Consider the following 12,391-nt stretch of genomic DNA (forward strand, 5'->3'; position numbering starts at 1 on the left):
GAGAAAGAAGTGCAGCCTGCCCAGGAATGGTGCCACACACATGGAGAGCTGATACAGCAAGATGACGCAACAAAAAGAAACACAGATTCCTGGTGCCGCTGACAAGAATGTAAGTGGACACAGAAGAACAAACAGTGAATGGACACAGAAAGCAGAAAACGGGGCGGGGGGGGGGGGGGCGAGGAGGGTGAAGGCAGGGAAGGGGAGAGAAACAAACAAATAAAAAAGAAACAGGACTGCAGTGAGCCACAGCTGACAGCCTCCACTGGGGTCACTGCTGCTCTTGGAATAATTCTACCGTCACATTCACATCTCTAATGGCCCCAATCAGATTGCCAGGCTATCAGCTGCAAGGGGGCTGCCCGACTTTCAGAGGTCTCCTGGACCCCACATCATTCATTTTGAAAAAAAAATCTTTCTGATGAGCTGGGGGGGAAAGGCATCGGATCACGTAAATTACTCTATTAGGATGCACTTGGGAGCCCAGAATTTAACTCACAGCTGCTGTGAGAACAGGTGTTAATTCCAGTTTAAGAATTACCAAAAAAGGGAAAAAGCTGGTCCAAGTTGACCCTTTTATTCAACGTCATTTTCTAGTTACATCATCAGCTGGTACTTGGTAGTAATCCCTCAACGCCAGTGAGGTTCATCCCCGGGAGTCATGTCCCATGCTGGGCGGAAGGCAACACATTTACATGCTGAGTTTGGCTTCGAGACTGGCCACATTTGAGCAACACAGAGGCTCTCAGGAGGTAACTCTTAGGCACCCTGCAGCTCTAGGCCTTGTTCTTATTTCAGGCTCACAAGCATAGTCATTAATATCAAGGGCACATTGTTGGACCTCCCTTCTTTTTTGGTCTTTGCCGTTGCACTTGGGAGATTGTTGCTGTTCCTTTAGGAACTGTGATAGAGCTCCCCTGGCTAGGAACTCAGCACTCCCTCAGTTGCTGTTTTTAATTGTAACCACTATGAAGATAACCAAACATTTTTATGTACCATAGATATATGCTCTGAAGAACTCCCTGCCAACCATGTGTCCCCTGTCCATAACATCCCACACCAGTATTCCTCCCCTGCCATTGTTGAACCTCTCTGTGATCCAAAACTTCTTCAAAAAATGAAGCCCAATATATTGCCAGGTTCCATTAATAGTAAAATGGAATATAGTGATGAGTTTAAAGGTTAGATATAGAATACATATTAATTTAGAAAAATTAAGGTAAAAATAAATTGGGGTATCAAAAAATTTAAAAATGTAAAAGCTTTGTTTTTGATGTTTTGCCTTCCATCACTGCAATAAGTGTTGCTCTGTATGCAAATTGGCCAGGTAACTTCTTCCGTCTTTTCCTCAGTGTCTACATCTTTTCTTTTTTCCCCCTAATTATTAAGCTTATCTTCACAGAAGTTTTAGATCACAGTATTTCAAATATACAGTACTCCCACATATCCAACATAAAACCCTTTTCCCTTCCACAGCAATAATCTTTTTACATGTTCATACTATATTTACTGAAACTAATGTACAGATATTGAAACAATAGCTTTCAAACAAGGTAGCATTTGGGTTTACATTGTGGTTTATATTTTAGACTATACAATTTTCTAAAGTTTTAGTTATCTTATGTTTTACATTATGATTTACATTTTAGCCTATCAGCCCCTATACATTTTTGGTGTAATTTAACATATCCATCCTGTGTAATCTTGTGGAACACTTCTATTGCCCACAGAGTTACACTTATTCCATCTATTCTATACCTCTTTCCCCCTCCCCTTAGGGCCCACAGTGACAGGCAATCTTCATTACTTGAAGGGCCATGTTCAGAGATACTCGCAACAGTGTTGAGGGCTTGACATGCTCAACTGCCCTAATACATTGGGAGCCACCATTTCTCTCGAGAGATACAATTCCCTCTATTTGAGAACATCAGTCCTCCCCAGGATGTGGGTATACCTTCACTCTCATTATATGGGTCTCTGTCCAATGATATAACCCACGATGGCAAAATGAGCATTCACATATTCCCTAGGAGCCTGTCCTGTGTCAGATTATCCCCTTTGAGCATCTTAAACAGGTAACCTTCCTTATTATATATTTTTAAAAGTTTTCTCAGCATTACACTCTCAACCAAATACATGACAATCTCCTATGTTTGTATGTTGCCCCACCCTCCTCCCAATTTCTTGGGCAATATTACCCATCCTCCCATCCCTAGCCCCCCTCAAACCAGCAAAGCCCCACCCAAAGGTAACCCTATGCCCCCATTTTATCCCTTCCTTGTACAAATACTTACCTCCAGCTTATCATAGATTTCACCCATGTAGGTGTCAGCTTACATCCTTCCTCTACCCCCCAATTTCCTTTAAGCCTATCATCCAGTCTCTAGCTCTCTGAGGCAGCTTGGTTTACTTATTTCATATCATTGAGGTCATGTAGTATTTGTCCTTCAATGCCTGGGTTGCTTCACTCAACATAAGGTTCTCAAGATTCATCCATGTTATCACATGTGTTTGTAGTGTATTCATTCTTAAAGCTGAGTAGTATTTCACTGTATGTATATACCACATTTTATTTATCCATTCATCTGTTGGTGGGCATTTGGGTTGATTCCAACTTTTGGCAATAGTGAACAATGCTGCTATGAACAGTGGTGTGCATGTATCGGTTTGTGTCCTTGTTTTCAGTTCTACTGGGTATATATCCAGCAGTGCAATTGTGGGGTCATATGGCAAATCTATGGCTAGTTTTTTGAGAAACCACCAAACTGTCCTCCAGAATGGCTGGATCTTTCTGCATTCCCACCAGCAGTGGATGAGTGTTCCCATTCCCCTACATATATCAGTCTACATATAATACCAGGAGGTGAAAATGCTTTTTGACCTGAATAAAAGGGGGAAATGGAAAGGACAAATGAGTTTATATGGCTATGTGTCTCCAAAAAGAGCCGGGAGGTTATCAGAGGGGTTGCCCTTATGCACACCTGAGCAGACTCCCAGAGACAGATAAAGTAGATACAACCCCAGGTATTGGTTCTTCTGAGGGCTACAGAGACCCACAGGTTCCATGGTCATGGCAGATGGAGTTCAGTGCCATCTCAGTTGGCCCTACTTTGGAGTTTGTGTTTCTGTGTGATGGAGCTGAACTCAGATGTGATCTTTGTCCACAAGCCTCTCCTGTTACTTTTACCGAAACTGTAGTTGGTGCTGGGGTTTGATGTATACCTAGGGGACCTGAATCTCTGGACTGACCATGTGAGAGCCAGGCCCTGGGCCTCAACAGACTTCAGCTCCTACACTCTGGTTTATTGGATTTACCCCACTCAGCTAACATGGAGGTGAAGAAGGTCAACCACCACACCAGGGAGCCAAGAGTGCCTACAACTGAAAGCAGGAGAATTGCATCCAGCATCCATGTGGAATCTAAGCCCCCTCTTGATATAGACATGGAGTGGACACAACCATTCCAAGGTCCACAGGATGGAGGAATAGAGTATAGATTAGAGTGGACTTACTGATATTCTATTCATGAACTGTTGTGATTAGTAATCAAAGAAAATGTGGCATTGGTGTGGAGAAAGTGGCCATGGTCGCTGCTGGGGGTAGGGAATGGAAGGAAGAGATGAGATGTGGGGGCATTTTTGGGACTTGGAGTTGTCCTGGGTGGTGCTGCAGGGACAGTTACCAGACATTGTATGTCCTCCCATGGCCCACTGGGTGGACTGGGGGAGAATGTGAGCTATGATGTGGACCATTGACCGTGAGGGGCAGCGATGCTCAGAGATGTATTCACCAAATGCAATGAATGTCTCATGATGATGGAGGAGGTTGTTGCTGTGGGCGGGTGTGTGTGTGTGTGTGAGTGAGGGGGTGGGGGGGGTGGGGACCTAGTGTTTTTTGAGTGTAACATTAAAAAAATAAAGGAAAAAAAAGGAAAAAGCACGTGTGTGTAAAGGAAGTAGGAAAGGTTCTCTGTGTTTAGGAGCCCAGGTGCCTTGGGGGCCTTGGGCCGAGCCCCTTTAGGGCAAAGCTGCAACAGGGACCCCACAGGTGGCCAGAGAGCCAGGGTCCAAGGAGTATGGGAAGAGGGCAGGAGTGAGGATGGGGCTCAGGGGCAGCGGCTGCTTCTGCAGTGACGGGGCGAGTCAGGAGGCAGAACCCACAGGACGGTCTTGGTTGGGGTCACATGTGGACGAGGAAGGGGAAGCAAGTCTCCCCAGGTGAGAGGGGGAGGACTGGGGCCAGGTGTGGGCCAGGTGTGGGCCAGGTGTGGGCCAGGTATGGGGCAGGTGTGGGCCAGGTATGGGTGAGGTAGGGGGCAGGTAGGGGGGCAGATGTGGGGAGGTAGGGGGGCAGTTGTGGGGAAGTGTGGGGGAGATAGGGGGCAGGTGTGGGGCAGGTATGGGGACCTGCTCAGGTGCTGCAGGTCGCCAAAGTCTCAGTGCCTGAGTGGGCACAGGGCACCGAGGGGCAGGAGCCCCGGGACTGCGCCTGAGGGCACTCGGGTTGATTGTTCTACCCTCACTGGGAGGACCAGTGGGCACCATCGCCAGGCCCTGGCACTGTAGAAGATTACAGAAACACAACATGCAGCTTTGGAGAGGGGGCGGGGGCAGACAGTGGGCACGCACACACGCAGCTCCCCAACTCCTGGGGGCAGGATCCCTGCCCTCTGGGATTGGGGCTCAAAGCAGGATGCTGCTGCCCTTTAGAAACCAAAAGGGGGAGCAGATTTGGCCCAAGGGATAGGGCGTCCACCTACCACATGGGAGGTCCAGGGTTCAAACCCAGGGCCTCCTGACCCATGTGGAGCTGGCTCATGCACAGTGCTGATGCGCGCGAGGAGTGCCGTGCCACGCAGGGGTGTCCCCCGTGTAGGGGAGCCCCACGCACAAGGAGTGCGCCCGTAAGGAGAGCCGCCCAGCGCGAAAGAAAGTGCAGCCTGCCCAGGAATGGCGCCGCACACACAGAGAGTTGACGCAGCAAGATGACGCAATAGAACGAGACACGGATTCCAGGTGCCACTGACAAGAATGGGAGTGGACACAGAGAGTGGACAGCTGGGGAGGTTGCAGGGAGGGCGAGAGAAGTAAATAAAAAATGGATCTTAAAGAAAAAAAAAAAAAGAACTGATTAAAAAAAAAACAAAAAACGAAGGAGCGTTTCCTGCACAGGAGCTTGTGGAGTAAGATTCCAGCCTGCTTCATTGACACTTCTCAAAAGCAATAAATTCTATTTGGGTTTAGTGTCATATAAAGAATGTTGGAATGAGGAAACAAGTGACAGTGGCCAGTAAGTGTCAGAGTAAAGTCATTCAGATGCGCACGACTGAACTTCTGTACAGAGAGACGCAGACAAGGGGGAGCACTTACGGAACCCGCAGCGCAGCGCAAATAGTCCATCTCGGAAGGAAACACGTTTCCCAGGTAGAGAGAAAACCCCGAGGTGACAAAAAGGCAGCTCTGCAAAACAGGAAGACAAATTCAGAATAAAATATTGGTTATGCCTAAAGACACAATTAACCCTTTGGCTACAATTGTTTGCACATCACATGATTAACATCTCCCTAGCTTGCGGGTGCCTGCATCCCAGCTGGCCTGAGCCCCTGCCCACAGGGCGCTGTGGGCCCAGCTGCACCCCAGGCACTGCCCGACCCTCCCCCAGGCGTCAGGGCAGGAAAGCTTAACATGGTGATTGGGGGGAGAGGAAGGGAAAAGGGGAGTCTGAAAATATGAAGAAAAGCCCTCCAACATGTGTGACTTTAGGGGTTCACAGACCCCAACCTCCAGGTCCTCTGCACAAGGCTAAGGCGTCCCAGGGGCCACCTGGTGACGAGCCGTCCGAGGCCCCCTCCGGTGACCTGAACTGGCCCCTGGCCTTCACCTTGCTGTCCACTGTCCGTTGCTGGCACAGCAGGAAGGACCCTTCCAAAGCCCTAGCCCCCCGGCTCCCCACGGGCACAGCCCCTGCCCCCGTGGCCCCAGCACACACAGGCGGCACGCCTCTCCCACCACTGTCCTGCCGGCACTCTCCCCCAGGCTCCTAGCACAGGCCTCGCACGGTGCTGCCGCAGGGCCTTTGCACAGCCCCCCAGCCCCAGCCTTGCCCTCAGCTGAGACACGCAGTCCCAGCCAGGCCTCCCATGGCCACCCTCCCCAGCAGCCCCCAACCTCCCTCTGTTTCCCACAGCTCTTGCTTCCTCTGAGTGCCCCGATTTGTGGCTGGGCAGCGGTCCCAGTGAAGACCCGTGAGGAAGGCGTGAGGAGGCCTTCCTAGGGCAGTGCTCCGCGGTGGCTTGGCGGGCCTCGGGGAGGTCCAGCACCAGCCCACGCACGGGGGAGCGCCCGTGCCACCTACTGTGCGGTGGGGGCGCCGGCCCCTCCACCTTGCCCTGTCCCTGGGCCCTGAGCAGGCTCCCGGGTGCCATGGGGGGCAAAAAGGGGCCAACGGGGAGGGCGGCCTGCGGCTCCTGGGGCCCTCCGCCCCCGCCCAGCCGGCACTGGCCCGGCTCCCCGGGGCAGGGAAAATGGCCTTGTGGCCCCCGGTGCGCACGCTGGATCCTCCCACCCCGCGAGGCCGGGCCGGTTCCTTATTCCACTGCGCTGCGGGCACCGGGGCGCGGGGTCAGCCAGCCCGGAGGTGCGCGCACCCGCCCGCGGGGCCGCCAGTGGGCTTCGAGCTGCGGGGTGCCCCTGGGCGCCCAGGTCCGGCCCCCTCCAGGCCCTCCGTGCCCGGTGGGTGCAGTTCTGCAGAGGAAATGGCCCGGGACCGCTGCCTCCGCCGCGCCGCACCCCGCGGGCGTGTCTGCCGCCGCCCCCGGCCTCGTCCTCGGCCCCGGACCCCGCCCCTGCCGCCCTGAGGGCCCGGGCCTCCTCCCTGTCCTCGCGGCGCAACGCCAGCGTCACCGCCCCAGGCGCTCCGGGACGCCTCCCCGGGCCCTGCCGCCCGTCCGCGTGGCCCCCGACTGCGCGCTCCCGTCCGGGGGACGGGGCGGAGCCCTCGCCCCGCAGGGGGGCAGGCCGCTGCGCGGTGGCTGTTCATGCCTCGAGAGAAACAGAGAAGACGCGCAAAGCTGAAGCCCCGCGCCCCCGCGCCCCCGCGCCCCGCGCCCCGCGCCCCCGCGCCCCGCGCCCCCGCGCCCCCCGCGCCCCGCGCCCCCGCGCCCCCGCGCCCCGCGCCCCGCGCCCCCGCGCCCCCGCGCCCCGCGCCCCGCGCCCCCGCGCCCCGCGCCCCCGCGCCCCCGCGCCCCGCGCCCCCGCGCCCCACCCCGGCGGGGCGCCACTCACCCCCATCAGCACCGAGAAGGCCCACGTGCGGTAGCGGAGGCACGGCGGCAGCCGCCGGGCCAGCTGCAGGTCGTTGCGCGGCGCGTCCCGGCGGCCCCGCTCCAGCGCGCGCGCCCTGCCCAGCGCCGGCGGGCCCGGGAAGGGCTCCTCGCGCGCCATGGCCCAGGCCGCGGGGCGCCTGCAGCCGCACCTGCGGCCCTGCGGGGTTCAACAGCAAGTAGTTTACTTCAAAGCAAAGTACTTTAGATACTTTTTAAAGTATTTTCGATAAATACTTCAGCTCATACTGAAGGGCTGTAAATCGGGAAAGGCAAATCCGCACCTAATAGGGGTTAAAATCACTTTCCCAGAAAACGAACCTGGAAGGTCTGATTTCAGGTGTGATTTTAGGCTTTGAATGCTTCATCTACTCAGGTCCTCAGGTACAATATATTTCAACTTCCACTTCCAGTAGCAACTTTCACTATGCATTCCAGGACCCTTGGTTGCACAGTGTTTTAAACCCCTCCCGGCAGAAATTAAACAAAAGGTTGCAAATTCCGCCTCGGCTTAGAGCTGGCGGGTCTGGCTTACCTTCCCTGCGAAGTCCTGGTTTGGAGAGCTGGTCTCTGGGTGAGGCGCTCGCCCTTACCAGGTCCTGCTGCCTTTGGCTTCCAGCAAGAACTTTTCACCAGTGGAACAAAAACTCAGCAACATCGCACAGACGCCAGGGGATAGAGAGCTGCTCCCTGAATTTCAATGAGGAGCTGCCGCCAGCCAACGGCGCCAGTTTCTCGTAGAAAAGTTTCTAGCTGGTTGTGTAACGGCGCGCTCGGGGCGCTGCTGGCTCCCGTCCCAACAGGACAGACCGCGGTGGCTGTCCAGGCCTCCTCACCACAGGCCTGCACCCCCAGGCACCGCGGGGGTCTTGGGAAGAAAAACGGGTTCCTAGCCACAGCAGCCCAACAAAGCAGGATCTAGCAAGTACCAGATTCCTGCTCTGCTTGAAACAAGGAACTTTTTCTTCAAAGGTCTTATTATGCCATTTCCAGCGGCCTTTTCTTGTTCCCTAGCGATGATGATGAAGGGGTCCTCCCGAAGATCACATAAACACTGAATAAACATGGGCTGGCAGGGCCCGTGACCCATCAGCATTCCAGGGGCCGTCCGGGTGGTGGGCAGTCTCCGTCCCACTGGGCCCTTTATTTCTGCTCACTAAGCAGAGAAAAAAGATGGGAATGTACTTCACCCGGAGACACTGGCGCCCTGACAGCTACAATGATGGATTCTTTTGTGACCACAAAATAGCTCCAACCAAAGTGTTCGGAAAAACCAGCTCCTCAACCCATGAACCTGCTTAAACCTCAGCAAAACCAGTGGGCTTCAAACCAGGGGTGGTGGTGTCTGTTTTTTTTTTTTTCCTTCGGCCAAGCAAGAAGGATTAGAAATCATTTTCGCACACTATAACCTGTTGAGAAGTTATTTTGAAGGGATTGAAAAACTTTCCAAACTTTATTGACTGTCTTTTAAAGCAATAAACTGGATTAATATGAACTGGCCTACCAAATTGAACACTCCTGCATTTCTTTTTGATCAAAGAACAGTATTGTTAAACAGATTTCACAATTCCTGTGCCTTTCAAAAGTTATTCTCTCTTAAGAAATAAAATCAAGCTGCCTTGAATCAGAAATTGCAGATCAAATTCCCCAGGCCGCCAGAGCCATAAACTCAGTCACCTGAGAAATGTTTCCTTGTTTCTCTTGGCAATCCCAGTTTCTAGAAGAAGCCCTTTCTTTTATACTGTCTTAAAACAAACTTTTTCCTAAAATGCACTTCCTCCCCTGTCATGCTTGCACACTTACTCGGGCTCTCAGCAAACATCTTTGGAGCATTCCCCGTCCCGACACCCCCTGGCTCACAAGGACAGAGAGTGGACTAAGCCAAGCACGCTCCTCCCACATAGAGTTTATTCTCTAACTGAGGCAGGGGGCAGGAGCACACAAGGTAAATAAATGTGTTAGGTGTGACACTCAATTTTCTCTAAGGGGAGGGACCCACAGTGGCAGAATGCATATTCCTCTCAAATGCAGGTAGGACATGCACGGAAAGAAACCACATGAAGAAAAAAAGCAAAACAAAACAAAAAACCCTCAATAAATTAAAAAGATAAAAATCACCCAGATTTTGTTCTCTGATCATGAAAAAAACTAAATTAGAAATCAATAAGAAAAAAATTTGGAAATCCCCAAATATTTTGCTATTAAACAATACATCTTTTAAACATCAATAGGTCAAAGAAGAAATCAGTAGGGAAATTAGAAACTGGATAAAATGAAAATACAGCATACTAAATTTTATAGGATACACTAAAGCAGTTCTTTTTCCACCTTAAGATGCTTTAAAAAGCACAAATTACACTGCAAAAAGGTAAAAGGCAGAAAATAACAAAGATCAGAAATCATTGAAATAGAGAATATATACACAATAGAGGAAAATCAATGAAAACAGGTCATCTTATAAAAAGATCAAGAAAATTGGTGACTCTTTAGCTAAACTGATCAAGAGAAACAAAAGAAGACAAATGATGATGACAATAGAGATGACAGACATTTAAGGGATTAGATGTTTCAAATATTCAGAAAACATCTACATAGCTAGGTAGAGAGATCGATAGAGGGAGTGATAACTGCAAGTGTGGTAAAGGTTAAAATGGGCGAATCTGGGTTTCTGGGGGCAATAAGGTGAAATTCTCAGCATGGGTTTTGTATTATTTTTGCATTTGTCTTTAAGTTTGAAATTATTTCAAAGTAAGGTTAAAGGGGGTAATAAGAAAATAGTATAAACAACTTTATGCCAATAACTTTGACAACTTGGACAAAATGGACAAATCCCTTGAAAGACACAAATTATCAAAATTCACTCCATATTAAATTGATAACCTTAATAGCCCTGCTCTGAAATTGAATTCATAATTTAAAACTTTCCTGCAAAGAAAACTCCAGGCCCACAAGTGAATTATATCAAACACATCAGGAATAAATTACACCGACACGACACAAACTCTTTTAGATTCAGAAGGAAGGAACACATTTCAATTCATGTCATGAAGCCAGGTTTACCCTGCTATCAAAACCAGACATTACAAAACATTACAAAACAAAACAAAAAAAAACACTACAGGCCAATATCCCTTATAAATCTAGATTTAAAAATCTCGATATAGAGGTGGAGTGTACATAACCATCACAGGACCCACAGAATGGAAGAATAGAGATGGATTAGAGTGGACTTACTGGTATTCTATTCTGGAACTATTGTGATTAGTAATGGAAGTAAATGTAGATTGAGGTGGAGAAAGTGGCCATGGCAGCTGCTGAGGGTAGGGAGTGGAAAGAAGATATGTGATGTGGGAGCATTTTCAGGACTTGGAGTTGTCCTGGGTGGTGCTGCAGGGACAGTTGCTAGACATTGTATGTCCTCCCATGGCCCACTGGGCAGACTGGGGAGAGTGTAAACTATAATGTGGACCATTGACCATGTGGTGCAGCAGTGCTCAGAGATGTATTCACCAAGTGCAATGAATGTCCCATGATGATGAAGGAGGTTGTTGTTATGGGAGGAGTGGGGTGAGGGGGGTGGGAGGTATATGGGGACCTCATATTTTTTGAATATACCATTAAAAAAGTAAAGACAAAAATCCTTAAATTTTTACCAAATTGAATCCAGCAATATATAAAAGGATAATAAACCATGACTAAGTGGGGTTCATTCCAGGAATGCAAGGTTGGTTTAGCATTTGAAAACCAATGTAATTCACTTCATTAATAAGCTAAACCAGAAAAACCGTGAGATCCGTTACAATAGATGCAGAAAAGGCATTTGAGAAAATGCCACACCCACGCATGATGAGAACTATCAGAAAAATAGGAAGAGACGGCGAACTTCCTGAATTTGATCAAGAACACCTACACAAACCTACGGCTAAGGCCACACGTGAGCTGAAACAACGCTTTCCCACCGAGAGTGGAACAAGGCAAAGACGCCTGCTAGGCAGGAGTTCCGCCCACCCACGGCGCCCCGCCCACCAGGCGCCACGCCCTGCGCGCGCCTAACGGCCGCCAACCGCCAAACACCAACCGTCGTGGCGCGTGTGGCCCGCCCATTGGTCGGGCGCGGCGGGAGGCGCGCGCAGGCGCGAGCGCGGCGAGCCCATTGGCCAGCGCGGCGGGAGCGGGCGCAGGCCGCGTGCGGGCGTCTCGCGCAGCGGGTGAGGAGCAGACCCGCGCCGGAGCGTGGTGCGCCGCTTGCTCGCTTCGGGCGTGTCTGTGCTCCAGGACTATGCTGCGCCTCGCGGCTAAGCTGCTCTCTTTCTTCTGGAGGCGAGCGGACCCCCCGGAGGAGGATTCGGGGCCAGAGCAGCCGGAGCTCCTGGAAGGTGCGGGGAGGGGCGCTTGGGCGAGTCCTGGGGGTTTGGGTGAGTCCTGGGGGGCAGCTGGGGGACTTGGGCGAGTCCTGGGGGGGCAGATCGGGGACTTGGGCGGGCCCTGGAGGACAGAAGGAGGGGCTTGGACAAATCCAGGGGGGTGTGGCAGTGGGACACTTTGGGCAGGTGGGCGACTTGGGCAGGTCTTGGGGGGCAGCTGGGGACTTGGACGAGTCCTGGGGGAGAGGTGAGGGGCTTGGGTGAGTCCGGGGGCAAATGGCAAGCTTGAATTAGTCCTGGGGGGGACACTTGGGCTAGTCCTGGGGGACAGGTTGGGGCTTAGGGTTAGGAGGGCCCGAGGATCACTCCTGGGAGTGCACTGGGGAGGCTAGGACGAGTCCTGCCGTCAGTTACCCTAGGAAGGGCCTTGGACATGCCCTGAGGGTGGACGAGGGAGCTCAGATGTGCCCTGGGGTGCCTGCCCCCCACCTCAGTCTGGCCCCCACCACGGCCCCTGTGCTTGTCTCAAGGCAGCTGTGTCTCGGCCACATTCTCACCCCACAGGTCCTGACCAAAGTCTTAGAATTCCCACTGGTGGCCACATCCCCCAGCCCCCCTTTTGGAAATTGACACTCTTTCCCTGAAAGTTCCCTGCACCCTTAGTGATAGGGTTTGCAGCGGGGGCCCCTCTAAGGCCCACTGCATG

General features: G+C 51.8%; 2 protein-coding genes across 3 annotated transcripts in view; one reads left to right on the forward strand and one right to left on the reverse strand.

Annotated features, from left to right (window-relative positions):
* MLC1 (modulator of VRAC current 1) overlaps positions 1-8,058 on the reverse strand; it is a 42,759-nt gene extending 34,701 nt beyond the window's left edge. For both annotated transcript variants that reach the window (XM_058308971.2, XM_058308970.2), the window contains exons 1-3: positions 7,857-8,058; positions 7,284-7,481; positions 5,370-5,459 (exon numbers count right to left, since the gene is read on the reverse strand). In XM_058308971.2, coding sequence (XP_058164954.1) covers positions 5,370-5,459; positions 7,284-7,442 — 249 coding nt within the window. In that variant the 5' untranslated portion in view covers positions 7,443-7,481; positions 7,857-8,058. The remainder of the gene's footprint in view (positions 1-5,369; positions 5,460-7,283; positions 7,482-7,856) is intronic.
* A 3,518-nt stretch (positions 8,059-11,576) lies between these two features.
* Positions 11,577-12,391, forward strand: part of MOV10L1 (Mov10 like RNA helicase 1) — an 86,849-nt gene continuing 86,034 nt past the window's right edge. Inside the window, exon 1 of the mRNA XM_023587298.2 lies at positions 11,577-11,697. Coding sequence (XP_023443066.2) covers positions 11,601-11,697 — 97 coding nt within the window. The 5' untranslated portion in view covers positions 11,577-11,600. The remainder of the gene's footprint in view (positions 11,698-12,391) is intronic.

The sequence above is a fragment of the Dasypus novemcinctus genome, chromosome 12 (assembly GCF_030445035.2).
Source record: "Dasypus novemcinctus isolate mDasNov1 chromosome 12, mDasNov1.1.hap2, whole genome shotgun sequence".
Lineage (NCBI taxonomy): Eukaryota > Metazoa > Chordata > Mammalia > Cingulata > Dasypodidae > Dasypus > Dasypus novemcinctus.